General features: G+C 40.1%; 1 protein-coding gene across 6 annotated transcripts in view; it reads right to left on the bottom strand.

Moving 5' to 3' along the window:
- gbf1 (golgi brefeldin A resistant guanine nucleotide exchange factor 1) overlaps positions 1–24,036 on the bottom strand; it is a 55,907-nt gene that overhangs the window by 11,876 nt on the left and 19,995 nt on the right. For 3 of the 6 annotated variants that reach the window (XM_083540591.1, XM_083540590.1, XM_083540592.1), the window contains 12 exons: positions 10,374–10,505; positions 6,873–6,991; positions 6,330–6,438; positions 5,935–5,995; positions 4,147–4,201; positions 2,720–2,755; positions 2,103–2,247; positions 1,294–1,511; positions 878–1,046; positions 574–785; positions 394–492; positions 65–259 (listed from right to left, as the gene is read on the bottom strand). In XM_083540591.1, the coding sequence (XP_083396717.1) occupies positions 65–259; positions 394–492; positions 574–785; positions 878–1,046; positions 1,294–1,511; positions 2,103–2,247; positions 2,720–2,755; positions 4,147–4,201; positions 5,935–5,995; positions 6,330–6,438; positions 6,873–6,991; positions 10,374–10,505 (1,550 nt within the window). Of the gene's footprint in view, positions 1–64; positions 260–393; positions 493–573; positions 786–877; positions 1,047–1,293; positions 1,512–2,102; positions 2,248–2,719; positions 2,756–3,661; positions 3,743–4,146; positions 4,202–5,934; positions 5,996–6,329; positions 6,439–6,872; positions 6,992–10,373; positions 10,506–24,036 lie in introns of all 6 variants that reach the window. The other 3 variants (XM_083540593.1, XM_083540595.1, XM_083540594.1) reach the window with 2 other exon arrangements.

Genomic DNA, 24,036 nt, shown 5'->3' with positions numbered 1-24,036 from the left:
TTTCAGGATTAATGCTGCCTGATGTTAATCAGTCTTCAAGAAAATCAAGGTTGAAATGGATCACCTTAGAGAGCAGTTTGGTGAGGTCCTCAAAAAGATTGGAACAGTAGAAATCACAGTCATAGTTAATATAAAGCTCAGTCACGAAGCTAGGGATTCTCCACAGCTGCACAACTGCCTCAAGGGCCATTTCCTTCATTTCATAGGGCATCTTTGGGTTCTCTGAGGTAATGATGTCCATTAGCTTCTTCAAATAAATCTAGAAGAGGCACAGCTAATTAGCTATTTAATACAATTCCAAAAATTCAACTTCAAAATTAAAGAGCCATCTCTATAATTCACACAAAAGAAATTCAGATCAAGAAATTTGCTTTTGTGCCAATGTTTACATACCTCGAGCTGAAATTTGAGATGTCCACGCATGCTCTCAAACAGGAGGAAGCAGACTCGGATTGAGGCAGCATACAAATTCATTCGCTCTTCGCTTATTAACTACAAAAAAAGCGACACGTCATTACATTAATTTACCTCAGGATGAAAGAAATACACACTAAAGCACAAAAAAAACTCAACCTGTATGAGATGTCTGCAGAGTTCATCTTTGACTAGGACCAGAAGTGACTGGTATGGAGCGATGTGTGTGGCCTCCAGAGCCACGTTGAGCAGCTGCAAACCCATGTGCTTCATCACATCCGAGTTGTGGCGGTCGTGAGGGTTGGTGAGAGAAATGAGAAAGCGGAAGAGCTCTCTCAGACATGGAAGTCCATATGGGATTAAAGCTACACCTGAGGATAATAGAAAGTAGAGTGTGTTAAGAAACACTGTGCTAAATATATGCATTTTTATCAAACTGCATAAAACATAAATGAAGCTGTACCCTCTTTCTGGGAAGACTGAGTGAAGCGCACTCCTCTGGGATTTACATAGTCCATGTCATGCACTGATGCAGAGTCAGACTGATCCATTAATGAATCTCGGTCCTCAAGCACCTCAGGAATGGACTCAACTGAGGCAGACTGAGTACGTTCTACCGGTCTACCCTCACTCTGTCACCAAAACACAGCAAGAACATTTCTTGGTAAAGAGTAAAACACATACATACATACATACATACACACACATATATATATATATATAAAACAACACACACACACACACACACACACACACACACACACACACACAAGAATGATAATAAAACATAAGAACTACTGAAAAGCATATTTCCATTCTCCACTGCTGCTGAAAATGATTTACTACATTAATTAATTAATTAACTGGTTAATTAACTACCTGAGTGTCGAGCATACAAGCATCAGTAGAAGCTGCTGTGCTTGGAGTAGTGGCTGTGGAGCAGCTCTCCAGGTCAGTGAGGTCTTCTTTAGATGTGGCTTTAGACCAGTTGGAAAGTCCACTGTCTGCAGTAGGGCTAGAGAGGGAGGAAGCTACACTGTCTGAAACGGCCAGTATGGTAGATCCATCATCTTGTTGCTCAATAAACGGCACTCCACCTAAAAAAACAAAGAGATGCTGAATTATCACTTCATGCTTATCTGTATTTGTAAAGTTGAAGTTCCTTAGTGTTTACTATAGGGCTGCTCTTAGACATATGATTCTATGATTCCATGATATATATGATTTATTGATTCACAAGGTCTGAGGATGTGAGATCAAGAGGCAGACAATTACATTTCTATTTTTGATATTTGCCAAATACACTGGGGGGAAGAAAAAAAAAGAGCATAAATGACAAGTACATTTATATTAGATGTTAACTAAAGGCAAGTGCACCCAGGCCATGTAATTATTAATTACAAGTTTCAGAATTTTTCTGGGTGATCAATTAACAACAATCTTGTTCTGCAGTTACTTATGAAGTATAAACATTTGTCTGGTTTGTATATTTTCTAATGTGGGCTGTTAAATAGTCTATTATATTAGTCGATATAACAGCCGGTGCTTTTGTCCTCTGTTTTTCAAGCAGTCTTTGAAATCACTGCAAGCCATAATTAGCGATCTGTGAAGTTCGATTTCTTACAGAAATAATGGTTTTCTTGCCTGCCCTGCTTCATTATAGCTACATGTCTAATCTAAGTGTTTACCTGAAAGGTTGTTGCTGAGAGCGCTGAGCTGGGCCTGGTCCATCTGTCCTGAGGGGCTGCGCACCATGTGATGCGAGGGACGAGGAGACCGCTTTTGTTTCTTCCACTTGGACGTTTCGGACATTCCACCTGCGCGCATCTTCAGCTTTAAAAAAAAATAAAATATTAAATATTCAATTCAATTGCAGGACCAAAGAAGCAATAATTTTATCTAGAACACTCCACATGCACTTGCTAAAATGCAGAAAATTTCAAACACTCCCTGTGTAAACAATAATTTGCATATGTAAGATTGGAGTTGACAAGGTAGGAGCAGATGAACATGCAATGACAAAGCCCTGATATGTAAAACCTTACCAAGCACTTATCTACAGTATATCTGGTCACAATTTATAAAGCCAAACTAATTCAAATAGTGCCAAGCTACAGTGACCCACCAACTTTCAAGAGCTACGTCATGAAACCACCTACTATGCAAAGTCTGTCTGTCTTTTTGAAACTGAACAGATGATACCATACACACACACCACAGTAGAAAAACTGAAACATCATGGGCCAAGGAGGAAATGGGATGGAAGAAGGAACACTGATTATGGACTGCAATCTCATCTCCTTACCTGCACTCGTTTGTTTTTCCATAAGATATTGTAAGCCTCGGGAGAGAAGGGGCATGCCCCAGGATTAGTGATGAACACAATATACATGCAGAGAGTACAGAAGAATGACAGAGGAGTGCAAAACACCATGCACAGGGCTGACGCGTGCGCACACACACACACCCACCCACACAACCATATCAGATATAGACACTCGGTGGCAACCCATTTACTAAATACTGGAACATTCATCCAAGGAAAATATATATTCATAATATTAGATAGATATTTTGTGTTCAGAATGTGAAATGTTTACCGCACATTAAACTTTTAGATTTTTATTATATTTTGTTATTTATGCCCATACGTTTTTACTGTAAAATGACTTACTGTTACAATGGTCTTGTGTCTTAATGACAGCTACATGCAAGAAATCCTTTTAACGTGTTAAACCTCGTTGAATGGTTACTATATATATATATATATATATATATAATACATGTATAACATTATGACAGTAATGAAAATTAAACATTATATATATATATATATATATATATATATATATATATATATATATATATATATATATATATATATATATAAAATACATATATACACACACGATATATATATTATATATATATATACACACACGATATATATATATATATATATATATATATATACACACACACACACACAATATATATATATTATATATATATATATATATATATATATATATATATATATATATATATATATATATATATATATACATATATATACATACATACACACACACACACACACACACACACACACACACACACACACACACACACACACACACACACACACACACACACACACAGCTTTAAGCCATGCCTCCCAGGGTATTATTTAAATGCACTAGCTGTGCCCCAGTAGTTACTCCAATTTTATGCAAACAAAAAGTACCCTGTCTAAACCACTCTGATTGGTGTTTCTAGGGTGATCAGCTTTAATAAGATCGTGTGTGTCCAGGATACGGCCTGGGATCTGCAGAAAAGAACCAGCACAGAAAGGTACTATGGAAAAAGCAAAGGACACACACCTCATGATAGCAATAAGAGGGTAATGTCGATATCTCACGAAACAAAACAAAAAATACTAAAATAAATAAAATGACAAATAAAATTCCACAAAAGCAGCAGTGCCAATCCTATTAATATAGCTATATATATATATATGATATTTATCAGTGTGAAAACTAAAGATTAATTAAAAAAGCTGAAAGATTGGACATGAGGATAAATGAGCTGTATCTTTGTACAAAGCTGAATAGGGATAACAGATGTAAGGGAAGCCGTTGCAAGATTAAGGCACCAGGGAAGAAGCAGACAGATGAGACAAAGTCAACTGAGACACTCAATTCAATCACTCAACACATCTTTGATATTTACCTTCTTCATGTTTGTGCCCACAAAACTTTTAGCCTCCTCTTTAAACTGTGGTAATCTACAATGAGAACAGAATGCGAGGAAATAAATTAGAAATAAAAAATTTTTCCAACAATTTTTTTAATTTACTCTGAAATGGACCGCAATATCGGTTTAACACGGACACACGCGATTCTATGACACTTTCATACCACTAAGAAATTTCCCCACTTTGGGACAAACACAGGTACATCTTATCTTAGGTATATCTTATCTTAACTTTATTAACTTTAAGGAAATTAAGAAGTGGGGGATTGTGGTTCTTGTCAAGCTGGACCAAATTAAAAGCCATGCTCGCTGAAAGAGGCCCTTCAAGGTGTAACTGGAAGACAATATGTCAGCTGAGCTGCCATCTTTGTTCGAATGTCATGACTTTTTGACCTGTGCTGCCTGTTCATTAGCCGAATTAGATGAGATGATGTTCTCATGGTGCGTTGTGTGGACTCTGCAGCTTTGCCTTAAATAAGCCATCACCTCTCACACAGTGGGAAAGACAAGACCTGATGTTAACTCTGCTCTGCGTTAATAGAGTGTTGTCTTCCTGGCTCAATTATTGGATGATCTGTGAGTCCAACAGATTAACATCCCTAATGCTTTCAGCAGGCTGCTTAAGCCTCCTCCTGAGCACTCAATAAGTCTGCTGTTCATTACTTCATCTCTCACTCTCCTACACATGTGCATGCGTATAGACACTGCATCCACTGCTTATTACTGCTTCTTCTTCCTCACATGCCTGCATAGACTGATACACCTGTACACACATAAATGCATACTCATTGTTAAGGCCTTTCACCCTTATTATAAAGATATCATGGACAAGTGGGTCTATAAAAAAATGTAATAATAATAATACTAATAATAATACGAGCACAGCAGGAGCAAAGATGCGTGTGTGCACGCATACTGAAGCGAGAAAAAAGGTGCTTAATTACAAAGCCCCATATAAACAGGCTACTGGTCATCTCAAGGACACTGGACTAAATCAAATATACATTCAAGTACTTATAAACCAGAGAAAGTAAAAAAATAATCTTTTAAAGATTTCTTTTACTCTGATTTTTTTTATGACATTTTTATGTGTAAAACTTTGTGTGTGTGTGTGTGTGTGTGTGTGTGTGTGTGTGTGTGTGTGTGTGTGTGTATACAGTTCTCATCTATATGCAGATGGTAGACCAGGTTGCTCTGAAGCTCATTCTCTTGTCTGTGTGGGATGTGACTGGAAGCCTAATACAAGTGCTGTCTCCAAGGATACGCACCTCTGATAAATGCCATCCCATAATCATGTTTTTGCATTAGAGAAGCAGCGCACTATGACCTAAATCGCAGGACAAAGTGGTGGCGCACACAATTTGACAGCATTCATAGCAGCGCAATAGTGTACTAAATAAAGACATCGAATCTAAATCAAAGACGTTTTTTTTTTTCCTTAAACGCCACTTGGCTTTGTCCGCGTTTTAAAAGAAAGAAAAAAATAGTGCAGTCTGAATCCTGCAAAGCTTCGCAGTGTCGCAATCTCATTAGCGTTCGGCTGGAGAAGAACCTTTTGTATGTCGGAAGTGGAAAATCTAGAGAATCGTCCGAGAGTGAAATTGGAAACCGTTAAGGACACAAAACAAGTTCCTGCTGTGTTTGGTCTCAGGTTCAGTTTGATTATGTTTACACCCAGCAGAGAACTGGGTCCTTAATCCCCTCCAACCCCCTCACTCGCTGTCTTTGTCTTCCACTCTCATCCATTCCCCTCTCTCTGGTTACCTGGAGAAGAGCAGCTGCACCATGTCCACCAGCGTGTGTTCGGCTGATTTCCTCAGCAGCTCTGTGGAGGGCAGACAGAGCACGGATCGAGTGAGCAGGAGGTTAGCTTAGAAAAGTGGGAGCAGCAGTAGCTCAGGACCCGAGAGTCCCGCTCTGTTTGGCCAGGATTAGTGCTAGGCTTTATTAGCACCCTGCGCAGGGACTGGGGGCAGGGAGCTGTGAACTGCAGTCTAACATACACTGGGTCAGTATTGAAGATTTAACTGTGCCAACAGAACAGCTGAAAATGTCAATATAATAACCAAGATTGCATCTGTTGTCTTATTCACTTAGAGATATATAGCTGCTAATAATGTTTCAAGGGGGACTGTAGCAACCTCAGTTGCTTGGCTCACCACTTAGTCTCATTTCAAAGCAAATGCGGAAGCAGGACTGCATGATCTCACACACAGACTCGTTTGTCAGATGGGCTCCCACTGGAGTCAGCAGCAAAGTCCTCAAAACCTGAAACAACCAAAACAAAGTGAGCACTAAGCGAGAGAATAGAGAGTTTGTAGCAGCAAATATTTGCAGTGTCATTTAAGTGTATGGGGAAAGAATACATCAAAAATATAATCATAATATTTTCCACAGTACACGATCATCATGGGACTTTTAACGGTATGAATAATATCTTCAGAAGATGCTGTTTTACCGGCAAGTCTCAACACACACACACACACACACACACACACACACACACACACACACACACACGTCCAAGAAGTGACACAATACTGTAATAACAGTGGATTGAGTCAGCATTATAAACCCAATGATCTCAGTACACTGCATTGTGTGCACATCATATCATGCTACTGATTTCATACACTGTCACATCACCCAGCCCTGTTTTCGTGTATGTCTGGGTGAGATTTTAAGATTTGTCAGCCCATTACCTGGAGGATTTTCATGAGCACCACTTCATCACTAGCAGGGTCTGTCCCCACGAATCTTGCATGAGTGACCGCATCAGCCATGTTCTCAATCCCCTCTGCTGCTCCTTCATGATTGGCATCTGGAACAGACAGAAGTTAAAACAATATGCCAGGCATTTCTTAAAGCTTCAAATGCATGAAGTAGTTTCATCTGGAATAACGATATACTGTATATCCTATGGTGAAGTGTCAAAACTGCATGGACATCGAATAATCGGTCTTATACATTTCGCTTGGTTCATCCAATCACACCCCTTTCGTTTACGGTACTCCGCGAGAAGGGTCTATCGCAGCCATCTGACATCTAATCACCAGATGTGTCCTTTGTGGGCAGGTGGGTAAATTGGCTGTCTAGGCAACGGGAACCAGTGTTTTGAAACCTAAGCTGGGCCAGAAAGCAAGCTGGGGCCAGGCTGCTTTTCTTTCCCAACGCCTTTAAAGACTATTTCATTAACTAATAAGCACAGGCTGTCTGGAATGGAAACCCGGGGCTCTTGCTGCAGGTAGAGTTCAGAGACGAGAAAACTATTCACTTTATTAGAAGCTTTACAAAAGAGGACGGGGAAGAGAAAAGGTGGCCTTCATTCTACTGCTCCACAAGTCATGCTTCAAATGGCAGACAATTTCCTGAGTTTTATTTCATTAACCTGGTGCATAAACTCTTGCGTCCCAATGTTTCTAGAATACTAGAATGGCTATAAAGAAAGTTAAGACACAACGCAAATCACAAGGCATTTATTTTACAGTCTGAAACGTGCAACAAGGTTAATGAGGAACTTTACATTTATGAAGAAAATGTAACTTAACCCAGTATTAATATCACCGATACTTAAGACCGCTAATAGAGATCGCATGGCAAAAAAAAAAGAGGTTATGAGCACTTGTGAATTTAGTGCTTTTATAGAAACAAAGGCCCAAATAAACATGAGACGTTCTTGTGCCCAATCTCCACGGAAACCAGAGCTATGGGCTATTCAGCACAACATTAAAAGTCATCTAAAAAACTAATCCTCACTTGGCACCAGCTACACAGACAGGCGGCAGGGTCCTTGTTGAAATAACAGCAGTGCGGGTGGGGCTGAGGGACTGTGTGCATGTGTGTGAGAGAACGTGTGTGAGAGCGAGGCTCAAACAGCTGTCGTGTAGTAAGAGGGTAAAGTCAAAGTACATTCAGACAATATCATCACGAAAAAAACAACACGGCAAGGAACGGCATGTATGATGCACGTCCTGAGCGTTAAGGCACAACTTTACGCATGCTAATCACTTAGCATCAAGATCAAGGAAATATACTCTTTATTTTAATCTCAAGTCACCAACTGATAGAAACTGTTCGTCTTACACAAGTCTCACATGCACCATTGTGCATGTAAATGTTCTACTAGTGTAGAAAATGGTATTTAATTTGTTGAATGAACCTCCCCAGAAGGAATCCTTAACGCGAGGGAAATCAGAAAAAGACATGCCGGATTGGGAGAGTGGGAATAGTAGGATCTGGAAATCTGTCAGTGCGGCCATCCCCCAGAGTCAGCCAACCTCAGGCCTGAGATTTGAGGGGAATTAAACCCTCGGCAAACGGACTCGCTCATACAAACACAGACCCCCCAGTGTGCTAGAACGGCTCAGGTCTCACTGTACACTCGGAGTGAGAGACAACGAGACGTGTCATCGGGGACTGGTTGATAAAAAGCACATGCTGTAAATCTTAGGGGACGGGCGTTAGCTAGAATGCGCTTTAAACCGTGTGGGCTTCCTTTCGCAATTAAGAAGAGCGAGAATACATGAATGTGCGACTGTATAACATATGACTACGGAATAAATGCTGGTGTCTGTCATGCAGACGAGCGTGTCTGGTTATCCGTTTGACCAATAGATGGCAGTGTTCTTTATGCAGTGCTTACTGGACATAAGAAGTGTCATTATTTACCTCATCATTTCAGATTAACTGTACTGCAGCGAAGCTTCTTCGGAGGCTGAAAATTTAGTGAGAGCGAAATCGAGAAAATCTGCCTGTTAGTGATGCAGTGTGCTAAAGCGGCCAAATCATTCGAAGAGTCTGCTGGAACTATAAAACGGTAAACTGTAGGGAATGGTGTGCGTTTCGTCTGTGGAATGCTAATTCGGCCTAATGATAATATCACTCCTCAAAGCAGATTAGGAGAGAGTGAATGAGCACAAGGCGTCAGTCAGTGTAAAATCACTTGCATGCCAAAAGGTCATTTAATCACAATCTCATACAACTGCATTAAGATATCGAGCTCCTCAAGTGTTCACATGGGATTACAGCAACTATCACTCTCGCTGTGTGTGCGTATGCGTGCGTGCAACAAAAAATAAATAAAAGGTTTAAAATAAATACATCGCTTACATGATTTCAGTACCCACACAAAATACAAACAAGACGCACGCCAAATCAGAACAGCCGCTTCACTCAAATGATCTGTGGACGTGTTAAAAGCTTGCCGGATAGGCAGAGAAAACTTTAGCTTATGACAGGAACCATATGATCCCTTCTATGGCAAGGCGGCCTATCTTCCTGATCGCCCCAGGCTGGTTGCCATAGAAACCATTACACGTGAACCCCCCCCCCTTGATGAGATGCTGGATAAGAGATCAGTGCTGGATCGTGAGTGACAGCAGGCCTCTGGGAGCCCATGACTTATTTGTTAGGCATGTGCACGTGTGAATATTTCCTCTCCTGTGCCTATTGTTCACTTGATGCAATTCAGTTGTCATTTGGGTAAAACTAATCCACGTTACATGTCTGTGAATTCCAATGAACTACATTCATTTTTCGCAATTTAAACATCACGTCACGCTCAACAGTGACGTGTTTATGTCACGGCCAGTACATTTCCTCCGTTATTACTTGGAGGAGGGGGGGGAATAAAAAAATCTGACTAAATGATGGGTCAAGTAACTTCTTGTTGCAATTGTAGCATTTCAGGTCATAGCGGGTCTCTCCAACTCTATTTTGTTGTGCAAACTGTACAGTTGCTTGACAAGTGCTGTCATATTATTTATTCAACACCCCCCACTATTTATGAGAGATTAGAGAAAAATGACGGATGGTTAACATCTGGAGCTGTGTGTTGGTTTTAGACATTCGCTGGCAAAATCGCACCATAGTTCTCTGCTAAGGCTATGGATTGGCTGTGCTAGTCACGTTTTTAGCAATACTAGTTCTCCTTACAGGGGTAGTTTATTTTATTCAACAAGCCACAAAAAAGGTTCTATAAAAAAAATTTTTATTTTATATATATATATATATATATATATATATATATATATATATATATATATATATATATATAACACACACACACACACACACCTTCTGGTAAATATCTGTTACTTCACAGAAATCACGCTGCTTCTTACGAGGAACTAAAACCACATCAGAAAACAAAAACTATATATGTAAACTATGTTTACATGAGAATATGGCACACTGGATTTTACCTATGAGGCCGTAAGAGAGGAACTTGTTGACGGAAGTGAGAGCGAGGCCTGTGATTGGTCCAGTTGTGTCCTCCGAGCGAACAACTTCCAAGAAGGGTCGAAGAAAGACATTGGGCTCCACTTCGGAAAGGTCTGAAAGAGAACAAATGAGATATTAATGCATGTCAAAACACTGGGCTTATTCAGATCAAATGTGTTTTAAAAACCTAGTTGCACTTCCTTGTTAGAACAAACCAACATCTAGATCCTTAACAGTGGAGCAAAACATCTAGATCGAAAATAGTGTTAAGTCATAAACAGGCCAACTACAAAAAATAAAAATACAATTTTGGCAAAAATGAGAGTTCAATACGGCAAACCAGATTTCCTGGGGCAGGTTTAATTCACCAGCAGCGTAGGATATCTTATTCCAACTCAATTTCTACAAGCTTTGCTAAAGCAGTGGTATAGAATGTAGGATTTAGCATTAATGAAATGTCTCATCTAAGTAACAACTAAAAAAAAAAAAAAAAAAAAATACACAAACCTTTTCTCATAATACATGGGGATTTGTGTCTAATAAAAAGCATGAAAACAGCACTGAGGGCAGTGTAGGATTATTTAAGATTCAAATCAAATATATTAAAAGCTTTGAGGCTGTAAAATGCCCCGAACAACGGATGTGTCTGTGGTCCATCGTGTACAATTGTACTATTTGAAAAGGTAAAAACATACACCTACAACCACAGCATTTGTTACTGATGAACTCTCATGAAAAACATCAGAGCCTAGCGCACATAAATCCCTAATCTCACAGAGCCAGTAAATCACAGCAGCAGCGCAGGGCACTACACACTGCACAGCCAGAATGCGGCTCTGAGCTGCATGTGTGGATGGGAAAGCACCTCGGGCCAATCCACTCAGGAATGGGAAGCAGCCCTTCTGAAAGCAACGGCGAGATGAGGGTGAGAGGTTACAAAACACAAACCAGGTAAAACAACAAGGGAAAAATTAGCTGAGTCACGAAAGGTGGCGAAGACGATACGCTGGCGCTCTGCTTGCCGTTTTAATACGGCCTGGATTAATGCTCTCTAGAACGTTTACTTTATATAAGAAAAAAGGAAAAAAAAAAAAAAAAGCAACTTGTGACTTCAAAGCCCAAGATGAGCACATGTGACCACTGAGTATTAGCTGTGATATCTAATATCCCCGAGGCTTGTTTGGAAATCAAATATGAAACAATTTAGAAATCTCCACAGTTCGTTTTATCTGCGGCCAGGTCGCTCTCTGACGAGCCTCCAAAAGCAAATCTTCAGCATCTCTGGGACCAGGGGTTGCTTTGCACTCTCTAGAGAAAAGCCTTGATGCTGCATTGTAGAGCAATTAATGCACTGGAAGTTCTTTGAAAACGCTGCCGTGTTTAGGAATAGACAGCGTAAGTGCTTTCGAGTTAAGTCCGTGAGAAAAGCGAACTCGCACGGCAACAACTAAAGTAACTTTGAAAAACTGCTCGAAGAAATATTCGCTAAGCTTTCAAAACACTCGGTGTAATGACTATTGTGCTAAATCATATCACAAGAGCTGGGAACTTTTAAGGGTGGGCTTAGTGTCTATTACTTTACAGTGGGAGAGGGGGTCTGAAAAGAAGCGCACAGACGTGGGAGAAAGCGCTAAAATGAATCTGTCAATAGAGTCTAATAAAGACTTCATCAGAGGCGATCACCCCGTAAGTGCCACCATGGCGCTCCAAGGCTCTCAGGCTGGAGAACACAATTGTGTTGTATTGATCTGGAAGGCCATCAGCAAGCAGAGACATTCCATCAGCTGCCCCCTCTTCTCCTCACTCTCCCCCGCTTACGCTCCTGTATGTGTGGGCCAATCTCCTTAAATAAAGGATAAATATGACTCTGTACTTCGGAGAACTCTCCAGGGCCACGCAGGTAAATAAATAAAGAATAAAGGTTGGAGCATCACGGTGAGACAATCCCGCAGTAATCCCACCGTGTGACCTCCAGGTGACACGGCCTAAAATAAAACGGGGATTAAAGGTGTTCTGCCCTATGTGTATATTTCATCTAAAGGCAACGTGAATGAGTGCAAGTGGGTAAACGGGTGCGTGTGTACTTGCCGTTCTCGGTCTGGCAATCTCACAAACGGTATCGTATGACTGTAACCAGTGGAGATACTCGACATCGAAAGACGAAAATGCAAAACAAATCATCTGCTAGCGTTAAACTCGAAATGTGCGTCTTATTAACATCACTCGGGCCATAATTTTAAACCGGTGCAGAGGGGCTGCTAGTTTCCAACAACAGAAAGCGAGCGGAATCCTTTTTGAAGCACCAGAGCTGTGCATCCATGTGTGTCTTGTATTGTGCTGTAACAAACCCAGTGCTCAGAGGACACAGAGCCTCATTGGAGCACCTGTGGGAAAACATTACAAAATGTACATGCATTGGCACGGAAGCACAAAGAGTTTGATTTACAAACCAAAAAAAAAAAGGAAAAAAAAAAAAAAAAGGTGTTTATAGTGATGGTCAGTTTTACTAGTCAGAAAACAAACAGGCTTTAGTCCAGATATCAAAGTATCAATTCACAACAACCAAAATAATTAACACCATTTCCAGATAGTGCGTAAGTGTGAACGGCCAGTCTCTGACCTGAATTCAGTTCTAAACTTAAAGGTTAACTAACATTCTTTTTTTTTTTCTTTCTTACTATATACATTTCATTTGTTCCTGCACGCTTATAATCACCATTTATGATTAAATAGGGGGGCGGGGGGCGCGGGGGCTCCCTAACCTTGCTTGTTTTTAGAATACTGGAACTTGCGATTCATTGTTCTGCAGCTTCGGGTGTTAAACCAAAGCCGTGTATACCTGGTATTTAAATGTAAATAAATCTACAACATAAAAAAAAAAAAAAACATTTATTAGAAGAGAACTGAAAATATATATTCAGAATTATAAATGTACATATTTTGAATAATTTAACCACTAAAGACCCACAGAATTCCACAAAAGCATCATTTGGCAACCAAAAACTTTAAACACTATATTAGTCATCCAGGAGGCAGAGAAAGAATGGAGTTTGCTAGAAATTATAGATATAAAAAAAAAATAGTGTGGAAAAAAAGAGAGAGAGAGCGAGAGAAAGAGCGAGAGAGAGAGAGCGAGAGCGCGAGAGAGAGAGAGAATGTGTGTATGTGCGTTGGACACTGCTATTCAGAGCGGCACATGATTAGACTACAGCACCAGAAATACAAACAGTGTCTGATGGAGTACTGGAGCCGACACTGCTTTGTATTTGCTTAATTTAACCACAAAAGAATGAATAACTTAATTTGTCAGACTGCTGTGTCACATATTTTAGTCCGTCATACCCGGGCTGCAGTCACTTGTAGTGTAAACACCAGTTCATTTCCATCCCTTAACAAATCAGACCACTTTTTCTTTGCTAAATAACGTGTATGGAAATGAATGCTCACAACAGTTTCTCAAAACAATAAAACTGCTACGAATTAAAACCTGAAAGATATTTCTTTAATTCGTCCCGATTTAAGTGAATGTCATGAGTGAAGTAATGCAGAAGTCCCGAACTCTTTGATGGCACTAAAAATGTTCTCGCTTTGAAGTTCAATATGTGCATGTTGTAGGAACTGGCTTTGTATAGTCACTAAATGGCCAAAAGTGTCCGGACACCTGATCACCACATCCATATGAGGGTCTTTACTAATCTGTTGTCACAACACGGTCATATAGGCCCTCTTTTTATGCTGGTGCATTACAGCTTCCTTGGAACTAAGATGTGGTTCACACCTGGCATTAACAAACGAGATCACAAGTGGACAGCAGAGACACACTGAAAAGACATAAGAAATCAGACTGCAAAATTAATCTATAAAAAGCAACTGCTTTCGTTTATGCTCTTATGAAAAAAATATATTTTTATTCATTAAACTAGCGGCTATAGCTTTACCATTCCAACAATAGGAATTGACGCATGATCTCGATGCCTAAACCTACTAAGGACCAAATCCACACAGCCGCGATGCAAAAGCTAGCAGATCGCCTTCCCAGAAAATCGGAAGGCTCTGTCTCTTGGATGAATAAAGTGTTCAATCGATTGAACCATCTACAAAAAGTGGATACAGAATATAATGGACAGGCGTCCACATACTTTTGGCCCCATACAAGCAACTCATGTCTGTATGATTCAGCACCAATCAAGTCCTAATAAAAGACGTTACAAGAGTGGAGTAAATATTCTCTCCAAAGTTTTGGCCCATGTTTCGGTGGGGTGGTGAGATGGTATGGGGGTTAGTCACCCTGTGAGCAGCCCAGGCACTCATGCTTATTGATCGGCTGCTAGAATTAGATACAGCGCCTCTGCTGCACTGTGCTCTGGGGGAGAGGGGACGCTCTAACAAGGCCAGCAAGGCCAACGCAAATCCAGTGAGACCCCTCATCTATGCCTGCAACCAGTCTAGCAATTCTGTCCTCCTCTTTTGGAGGTGGGGAGGGGGGATGAGACTGAGGAGTAGATTTGATGCACGTCAGCGCAGGACTCTCCCCCTTTTCCCTCTCCTCTAGCTCTTGAAGGAAATTGGCACTTGTCGAAAAGGGCAATTAGGATGTAACAATGTTATGGAAGTCCATATGGTTGTCCCGTACAGGCCGCAGTGGTATCTTATGAATGCTTTGAACAATGCCCTGCACAATCTAAACAGGCAATTTCGAAAGCCCCAGAGAAATTAAAACTTTTCTTGAAGCTTCCACAGTAACACAATGCAGCTCTGCTTTTAACGTAGCGAGATCACAGCAGGGTTCTTCTATCCAGGGATGAAATTTAGTTTCATTTTTTTTTTTTTATACAGCATGAGGTTCTCTTGTCATTTCATTTCAGCAAGGACCAAAAAAAAACAAACTCTGACTTGCTTCACCAGCTAAATATGTGTAGTTCAACTAACCGTACGTTTGGCTAATTCGTAATAGTTAAATAGCTCTCTAGGGTTCGAACAAGTCATCAATAAATGTCGTTTTAAACTACAATTTGAACAATGTGGGATCAATGCTGAATGAGGCTCCTATTTGTAACAGGGTGTTCAATAAACTACTCAGATTGCGCATGTTCTTAAGATAAAAAAGAGAAGATACGCGAGATAAGACCTTTACTGAGCTACAGAGGACGCTTCACTTGCTCCAAGTTAACTACCAAAGGTAAAGTCTATTTTTTTTTTTTTTAAATGTAAAAAACTTTACAATTACTTAAAGGAAAGACAAAGTAAACGTGAACAGTAATGGGATTTATACATATTTATAATATCTGACGTCAAAGTGAAAACATTGGGTGGTAAACATAGAATGTAGATATCATAAAAAGAAATAATTTATGAAATATTTCACAAAAAAATGAATAAATACTGCACCTAAACATTATGACATAACTGCAAATATAGTATAAATAAGCCGCATCGTTGTTTAAGCCACGGGGTTCAAAACGTGGGAAAAAAGTAGCGGCTTATTGTCAGTCACTAAAGTGTGGACTTCCTCAAGTCACTATTGGTAGTCACTAAATAACTGTGGGGGGAAAAATATGACCCAAAATACCTTCAGCGGTTATTAGAAATAGAATATCTGTCAAAGATTTTACTCTCACAGTCTAAAAGATTAAGTAAATGCAAGTATATATGAGCCAGACTGTGAATTAAAGTTCAAATGAAATCCACACAGATTTCTATACCACCGTGGTTTTTCTTAAATTTTTTTGCTAAATAATCGTAAAGTTTTCTTATTCTCAATTAATATAACCAGTGTTTCAACATAATAACAAAGAAAATATATATAATAGATTATGTTAAATATATATGTACACACAGAGACTTACAGTATCTCACAAACGTGAATATACCCCTCACATGAAAAGTGGATATATTTTAGAGTAGTCAATATGCAGCTTGTATAGCAGTACTGATTTACTGTCCTCTAAAAAAAACACTCAACATACTGCCATTAATGTCAAAATAACTGGCAACAAAAGTGAGTACACCCTAAGTGAACAAGTCAAAACTGAGTCCAAAGTGTCAATATTTTGTGTGAGCACCACTGTTATGTAGCACTGCCTCAATCCTCATGGGCATGGAATTCACCAGAACTGCACAGGTAGTTGCTGGAATTCTCTTTTACTCCTCCATAATGGCATGATGGAGCTGCTTAATGTTAGACACATGGTGCTTCTCCACCTTCCCCTTGAAGATGCCCCACAGGTCGTATGGTGCCCTATTGCGCCCCACAGGTGCGCAATAGGGTTCAGGTCTAGACACATACTTGGCCACTCAATCACCTTCACCTTCAGCAAGGCAGTTGTCATCTTGGCGGTGTGTTTGGGGTCGTTTTCACTTTGGAAAATTGGCGATCGGCCCAGTTTCTGTAGCGAGGGCATCGTGTTCTGTTTTAGAATGTCACATGTTGGTACAGTCAGTACATGTTTTAATCCATGTTTCCCTCAATGAACCGCAGCTCTTCAGTACCAGCAGCACTCATGCAGCCCCAGACCATTATACTACCACCACCATACTTGACCAAAGAGAAGACACGATTTTCTTGGTACTCTTCACCCGGGCATCGCCACACATGATGGACACCATCTGAGCCAAACAAGTTTATCTTAGTCTCATCAGACTTGCAGCCCTTTTTTTTTTTTTTGTGAGCCAGCTTCAGAAGAGGCTTCCTTCTGGGAGGACGACCATGTTGCAGGATGAGGTGTATGGTCTGAGCACTGACAAGCGGACATTCCGCTTCTGCAACCTCTAAAGAAATGCTGGAAGCACTCGTACGTCTGTTTTCTGAAACCAGCTTCTGCAGCTTATGCACAGCACCCTTGTAAAGGCCTGATCCGAGTGAAACCTGTATTGGAAAACCCTCTGTATGACACTGGCCACTGTACTGTAACTCAGTTTCATGGTGATACTGATATTCTTATCACCTGGGCGTCTTTGTGGAGAGCAACAATTCTAATTCTCAAATCCTCAATGAGTCTTTTTTGTAATAAGGTTCCATTTAAACATCCAGTTCCATTTAAACATCCAGTGGTCAGTATGAGAGAATTGTACTCAAAGTACTAAATTTTAACTGCTCTATTACAAGATACACAAATGTGTATGATCCTGTCAAGCAGACAAAAACATGAACATGATCAATAGGACGTGTGGCTTTGTATGGATACACCATGTACAGCTGTTATCACTTAGGGTGTACTCACTTTTGTTACCAGTTATTTCGATATAATATACTACTAAATAACTAATCTACTAAAATGTTTGCTGAAATGTGAGGTGCATATATAAATATTTAACATAATATATAACAAAACAATAAAGTTCTAGCACCACTAGAGAGTAGGGATAAACTGTCCACGTGGAAGAAAAAAAAAAGAGAGAGAGAGAGAGAGAGAGAGAGAGAGAGAGAGAGAGAGAGAGAGAGAGAGAGAGAGAGAGAGAGAGAGAGAGAGAGAGAGAGAGAGAGAGAGAGAGAGAGAGAGAGAGAGAGTTTGTGTAATAAGAAATTCAGACAGATGAACTGGCATGTTTGGTGAGTCCTTCCTCTAATCCAAACCCTCTTTTCTTTCTCTCCTGCTCTCGTTGTGCAGCTCTGAATGGGCGGCCAAGCGGCTGAGGCTTTGTTTGCCACACCTTGAGGCTGATATTAAAAGAGGTGCTGAGCGGGAGTGCAAACAAACAAACAGCAGCCCTGCACCTCACCTCTGACCTGAGGGGGCTTTGTTCAAATTGCCCTCTGGACTCATATTGACTTCATACTCTGACTTCGGTGATCTCCTGATCACTTAAACTGCAAAAATGATTATTGATTTTGGATGATGTAGATTTAAGACAACCATTTCACAGCTAATCGAGCTTGTTCAAATGTAACTGCAATTCACAAAAGTATGTAAAGATGTTGTATTACAAAAAGTGATTTTACACACTATGGATTATGTATATTAATAATAATAGGAATAATACTTTATACAGCCTAATGTAGACTTTAGGCATTATTGAATTAAAGTACAGTCCGAACTACGCATTGCAAATGAAACTGCTAAATCTTAAGCATTAAAATAAAGCTGCATCATCAAAATCACTCCACACTTCTGTAACCATTTCAAATTCACTCCTGATCTTCGGACTATAACTAAATAGTGTATCTATTTAAAAACAAATGGCGTCGACAAAATATTCCAAAACACGATGCATTCACAAACCATGACTTCATTAGGATCCGTGCTTCATGCGACTCACACCTGTTATCCTGCAAATAAAATTTATTTTTTATGCTTCATTTTTTTTTTTTTTTTTTTTACACAGAAGCCACATTATTCTGGCAAAGCAGAGCGGGCCGGGGCGTACAGTTATGTGTTTCACAGTGTGCAGGACGGCTCATGATGGATGGACTTCTGCTCCAAAATGCGTTACGCTCAATCAACTCATAAATAACGGATGTTATATCATGCTGAATTAAAACATTTGAGAGAATGGCAGGCATACACAGTTCAGTTCCGCTGTTCATGTATATGTGTGTGTGTGTGTGTGTGTGTGTGTGTGTGTGTGTGTGTGTGTACTTCCTCAAGAATGTGTTGCTGAAGGTTGCTTCCTGTATTTACGAGGCCATTAAGAACTAGCACGGATGTATTATAGCTCTATAACTATTTTACCCCAAAGTCTTCGTTTTTTTTTTTCAACACACACTGCAAATCAATTCAAAGTCAACTGTCCACTTCGAATAGTTAAAATAACGCCATTCAAGCTTCTCGAAATAAATTTGTGATTATACTGACCGTGTGATTACAGCCTCCCTTTCATTCTTTGAAGTATGAAAGAACGTTATAGAGGGGGAAAAAATTATAAATTCAACCCTGTTTAAACACACAATACATACACCAACACGGTGTGACCTTCATCAGAGGTGGTTCGGAATTAACACCTTTGATCCGAGGAAAACCAAACAGTGTGTGCAAGACCCTCACTTTCCATCATCTGTTTTGATCCTGCACGACTGGCCAGCCGTGACGCGTCTTGAGTAGGGCATGAAGGATGAGGGTTCGTTTTAGTGGGATAGTGTAAGGAGTTAAGCCTGGAAGAGTGGGCAGTGGCGCAGGACACACATGCTCTGGCTCTGAGCAGATTTCTCACCCTGCATACTACAATCCACAACTGCACGGAAAGAATGACAGAGAGAAAAAAAGAGAGAGGGAAGAAAAAAAAAAAAAAAAAAAAAAAGACACTGACAGAGTGGGGGAAGAAGAAATAAAACAGGCCGACAAGAGACTGAGCCTGTGCCTTATTTGTTTCACCTGCTGCATTCCTTCAACTCCGCGCTAATGGCATTCCCAGGGGTTATGAGAGAATCCTGCAACCAGGCACTGTAGAGCTCGACTACAGGCCTCAGCTACTGTGTTTGCAAGACACAATACCCACAGACACTGAAGCGCATACTAAAACAAACCCTGCCTACGATTACATAGCCTGGAAAAGCACAAAGAAAGTGTGTTACGAGTCCTTTTGCCAAAAATGTTGCCGAAATTACTATTAACGTACGGCTCATAATACCAGGCAATAAATGAAACATTTTAATATTGTTGGATGATCAATCAATTAATCTATCCCTCTATTAATAAAGCGATAGATCATGGGCAGTTCGAAATCCTCACAATGAATTTAAATTGTCCAAACATTCTTAATGAATAAAAGCTTAAACAGGATGATGATTAGAGCGGTGAGATTTGATTCAATTGTGGTGTTCAACACAATGCCGCTCACCTCCAGGACCACTGTACCATTAAGCAGTACCCTAAACCAATGAAAACATGAAAACGCGCAGTAACGTATAAGTCTCTCGGCACTGGCAGCAAATCCTGTATGTGTGTTCTATAAAGCGCAGCAGTTAGGTGGGCTGGATTAGGATCGAGTCACCTAATGACTGTGTAATGAGCGGGCGCATTAAAGAGGATTAATCTTAATCTGAGCTGTTTCACTTTGCTACGAATGTGTGAAAAGGCAGAGGGCTAGAAAGCAGCAAAACAATGGCTGGAAAAGCATACGGTGGTGAAAGGTTATCATAATGGCGTTGTCGGCACCCTCAACCCCTCTGTTACCAGTAACGTGAAATTCAGTGCTCTGAGCGCTGTACTGTGTAAAACACCCCAATCAAAATCTCAACCCGGTTTCGCACGGTAATAATATGGCCAGGGACAAAAGGGTTGTGCTCCCAAGTGTCAATCTCACTCTCCATGGCAACAGCTGATGACTTTGGAACAACACACGCTGAGGGACAACATTTCTGGGCGCTGATGCCTTAGGATCACTGCAGCGGGCGAACACAAGAGCAGATCGGGTTTAAACCCAGTGGGGCACTGAAACGTAACTCTGAGAGTGGCAGGCGATGCCCTGTGCAGCTTAGCAGACCAAGGCGACAAATGTCAAAAATGACTCCCCTGAGTGCCGGCATGTCTACGATATAGTAACCGGCCCAGCGTGTAAAGGAAAGAAGATCTGAAAGAGCGTAGAGTACCTTCTACACACGGAGGCCTTCTCCAGTCTCCTCTAGATAAATACAGTTCCAGTGGGGGAGGCAAAATAAATAAATAAACCCACTAATTAAGTTGGACATGCCCGGCCTCAACTGTGCCTAAGAGTTTAAGAATCTGAAGATCTAACACTAAAGTACTTGAGCTGAATTCACATCCCATCCCGGTCCTTTCGAGTGATGTCTAAAGTGCACTTCCCTGGGGCTTGCTGTTTGTCATAAAGCATCTCTCAGCACACAATTTACCCAAAACTGGAGAGGCAAAAAAAAAAAAAAAAAAAAGAATACAAACACAATTTCCAGAAGTGGTGGAGGAGTAAAAGTCTACAGCCGTTTGCCAGCAGTGTGGTAACTTTAAACCGTACAGCGTTAAGTGGCTCCTCCACCATATTGTGTGGTAATGTGGGACAGCTGAGCACATGGGCCCTGTGCCAGGGAGTGCATTATCTTTATGAATTCATGACAAAATTCTTTTTAGGCAGCAAACGCCAGATAGGTGTTTGTAAACATTCATGCTCCTTTCACATGAGAATGTCTCGTACAGATGGAGCTTCGGCGTAGCGTTACTTATTTTCAAGAAATCTTTCCTGCTTTTCTAGCGTTCTGCCAATACACAACCTTTTACTAAGTGCCAACATTCAATAAAAGTACAGTGTTTGTATAATTCTTTGCTGTCTACAGACCAACACAGACTTGACTGGAGTTTATATGTGCAAATATGAAGAAAGCAATAAGACAAACAAACGGAATATTCTGATCCTTCCAACAACATGGGAAAGCTAAAGAAAAGGAACAAAAAAAAAAACTTTACTTCAATATAGGGTGAGATGAAGTTAATATTTTAAGTGCTCAATGTTTCAATGTGTTAAAAAAAAAAAAAAAAAAAGCATTTATACTGGTGTGCTAAGTTTCCAGTCTCATCAACTACACGGGTCCAATGCAGCTTCTTACAACGGCTCAAACCCAAGACTCATTGCGATAATGATTATCTAACTTCAGAAGCAGTCTATGAACTTGTACTAGACTAACTGTTGTAAACGAGGAAAATGCAGCAGAACCTAAACAAGGCATTGTGATAACTCTGTGCTCATCTCTATTGTCTATACGGGTGACGGTTGTGACAAAACCTGAAAGTTGACAACAGGTTTATCCATTTAATGCTTAATATGAAAACAAGTTAGACTAAAAAAGAAACAAGGGCATTTCTGTTTGGAGAAATCGGAACGAATACCCCGAAAACAGATCGCTATACATTAAAGCGAATTTGTTTGACATGCTGTTGTTTCCTCTAACAGAACCCTTTCCCATAATTCAGGTTTTTGCCGTCTGTTGCGTCTCCATCGCTCTCTGTCCGTTTAGCGCACGCAAGGCTGCGCCTATCCAATCCGACTGGCATTACAGCCGTGGAATGCTGAAGTCCACATTTTTCCCATTCAGCAAGGAAAAACGCCCTTTCAAAACCAATCAACTAGAAATGTTGCTTTGTTTTTATTTTTTGACTGAACTTCCTGGAACCCATTATGAAGCTGTCAGGGATGTATATTTAGCTATGGCAACAACGCGTCTCCTCGCACACTTGCGCCACTGGTCATGTCACCTCGGATAAACAGAAAACAACGGACTACCCTCTTTGTCACCTTTAAAGAAAATAACTCAATGTGGATGAGTAAGAGGTGAACAAGAAGAGCATACATATCTCTGTTACAATCAGTACATTACATATAACTGGAGAAAATGGGCCTAAAATAATTACGAAACAGGGGTCGAGAACCTAAATAATAATTATTTATTATTATTTATCATTATTATTATTCAACTAAGGAATCAACTGGCTTTCAACCTATAGTCTTTTTAATAAGACGGTGGTGCACAATAAACCTGGCAATTTGAAATCCCTTCGCATTTTATTTATAATATGATCTCGCTGAAGATTCTTAATGAGCACAAAAAGCACTAAAGCACACTAGAGAGGAAAATGCAAAAATAAAAACAGCACCAAAAAAAAAAAAAGGCAAACACCCAGAAATTGTCATCTCAGTGGGGTGATATTCAGGCAGCAGGGAAATCACTTGGATTAAACATTTGAGGGCACTGGGGGGATTTGGGGTGAAACAATGTCAGATGAAATCAGTAGGAAATTGTTTAAATGCTGAACGTTATAAGGAATGTTGACGATCAGCATATGGCAGGTTAGAAGTTCATGAGGCAGGTTAAAAGTTCTGAAGGTAGGCAGTGGTGGTATATTAAATTAAAGTAGGTCTCTGGAGCATTTGTGTGGGGTTAAAAGAGGTTGTGTTAAGGTCAGGGCTGAGCTCTCTCTGGCCTTAAGCGACCTTATGTTTACGTACAAAACGCATTGCTAGATTGGCCAAGCGAAATTTTTGAAAACTAAATTCTCTTTAAAAAATATGCACAAGGATCTAGTCACAAGAAACACAAACAATCAACTGTTATTTATGTATTAAAATAAAGTCTTAAAAAATAGAAAAATATATATTTTTTTGTTTTACAGATAAAAAGAAAGAATTTGTGGGATGTTTTCCTAACAGACCTATGCATATCTAATGGTGAATAAATAGACCCCATGTTGTAAACCCTGCGTGTGCTGGTTTAAAGATTCATTATGCTATGACCTTGTGTCCGACTCCGTAAAGAACAAGACCCATGCTGCTACTAGCAAGTGCTCGGGTCATAAATTCTGTGACAGGATTTCATCACTCTCGGATACTAGCACCGTGTCAGTATAGCAGGAATTTTTACAGTTTAAAACAAACACAGGCTTATGTGCATAACTGAGATGGCTAGAATATGTAGAGTGCATTCGAGAACTGCTTAACAAGAAAGGCAGAATAGTACGGCACCCAAAAATCCATTAGAACCAAAGATGCTAAAAAAAAAAAAGCTCAGAACCAGACACACACACACACACACAAAAAAACTATTTTGTAAACAAAACTGAATGCTATTCACATTTATAAGCTAACACGCACCACGTTTTCTGAAATAAAATAATAATAATAACAATCAAATAAATAAAGCAAGTATTGTAACGAGATAACTGATGCAGGACACAAACAATCTTCGAATCATCCAATTAGCCAGTA

Source organism: Silurus aristotelis (assembly GCF_946808225.1).
Source record: "Silurus aristotelis genome assembly, chromosome: 4".
NCBI classification, from domain to species: domain Eukaryota; kingdom Metazoa; phylum Chordata; class Actinopteri; order Siluriformes; family Siluridae; genus Silurus; species Silurus aristotelis.
The sequence above is the reverse complement of the archived record's forward strand: the minus strand, read 5'-3'. Positions and strand labels throughout refer to the sequence as shown.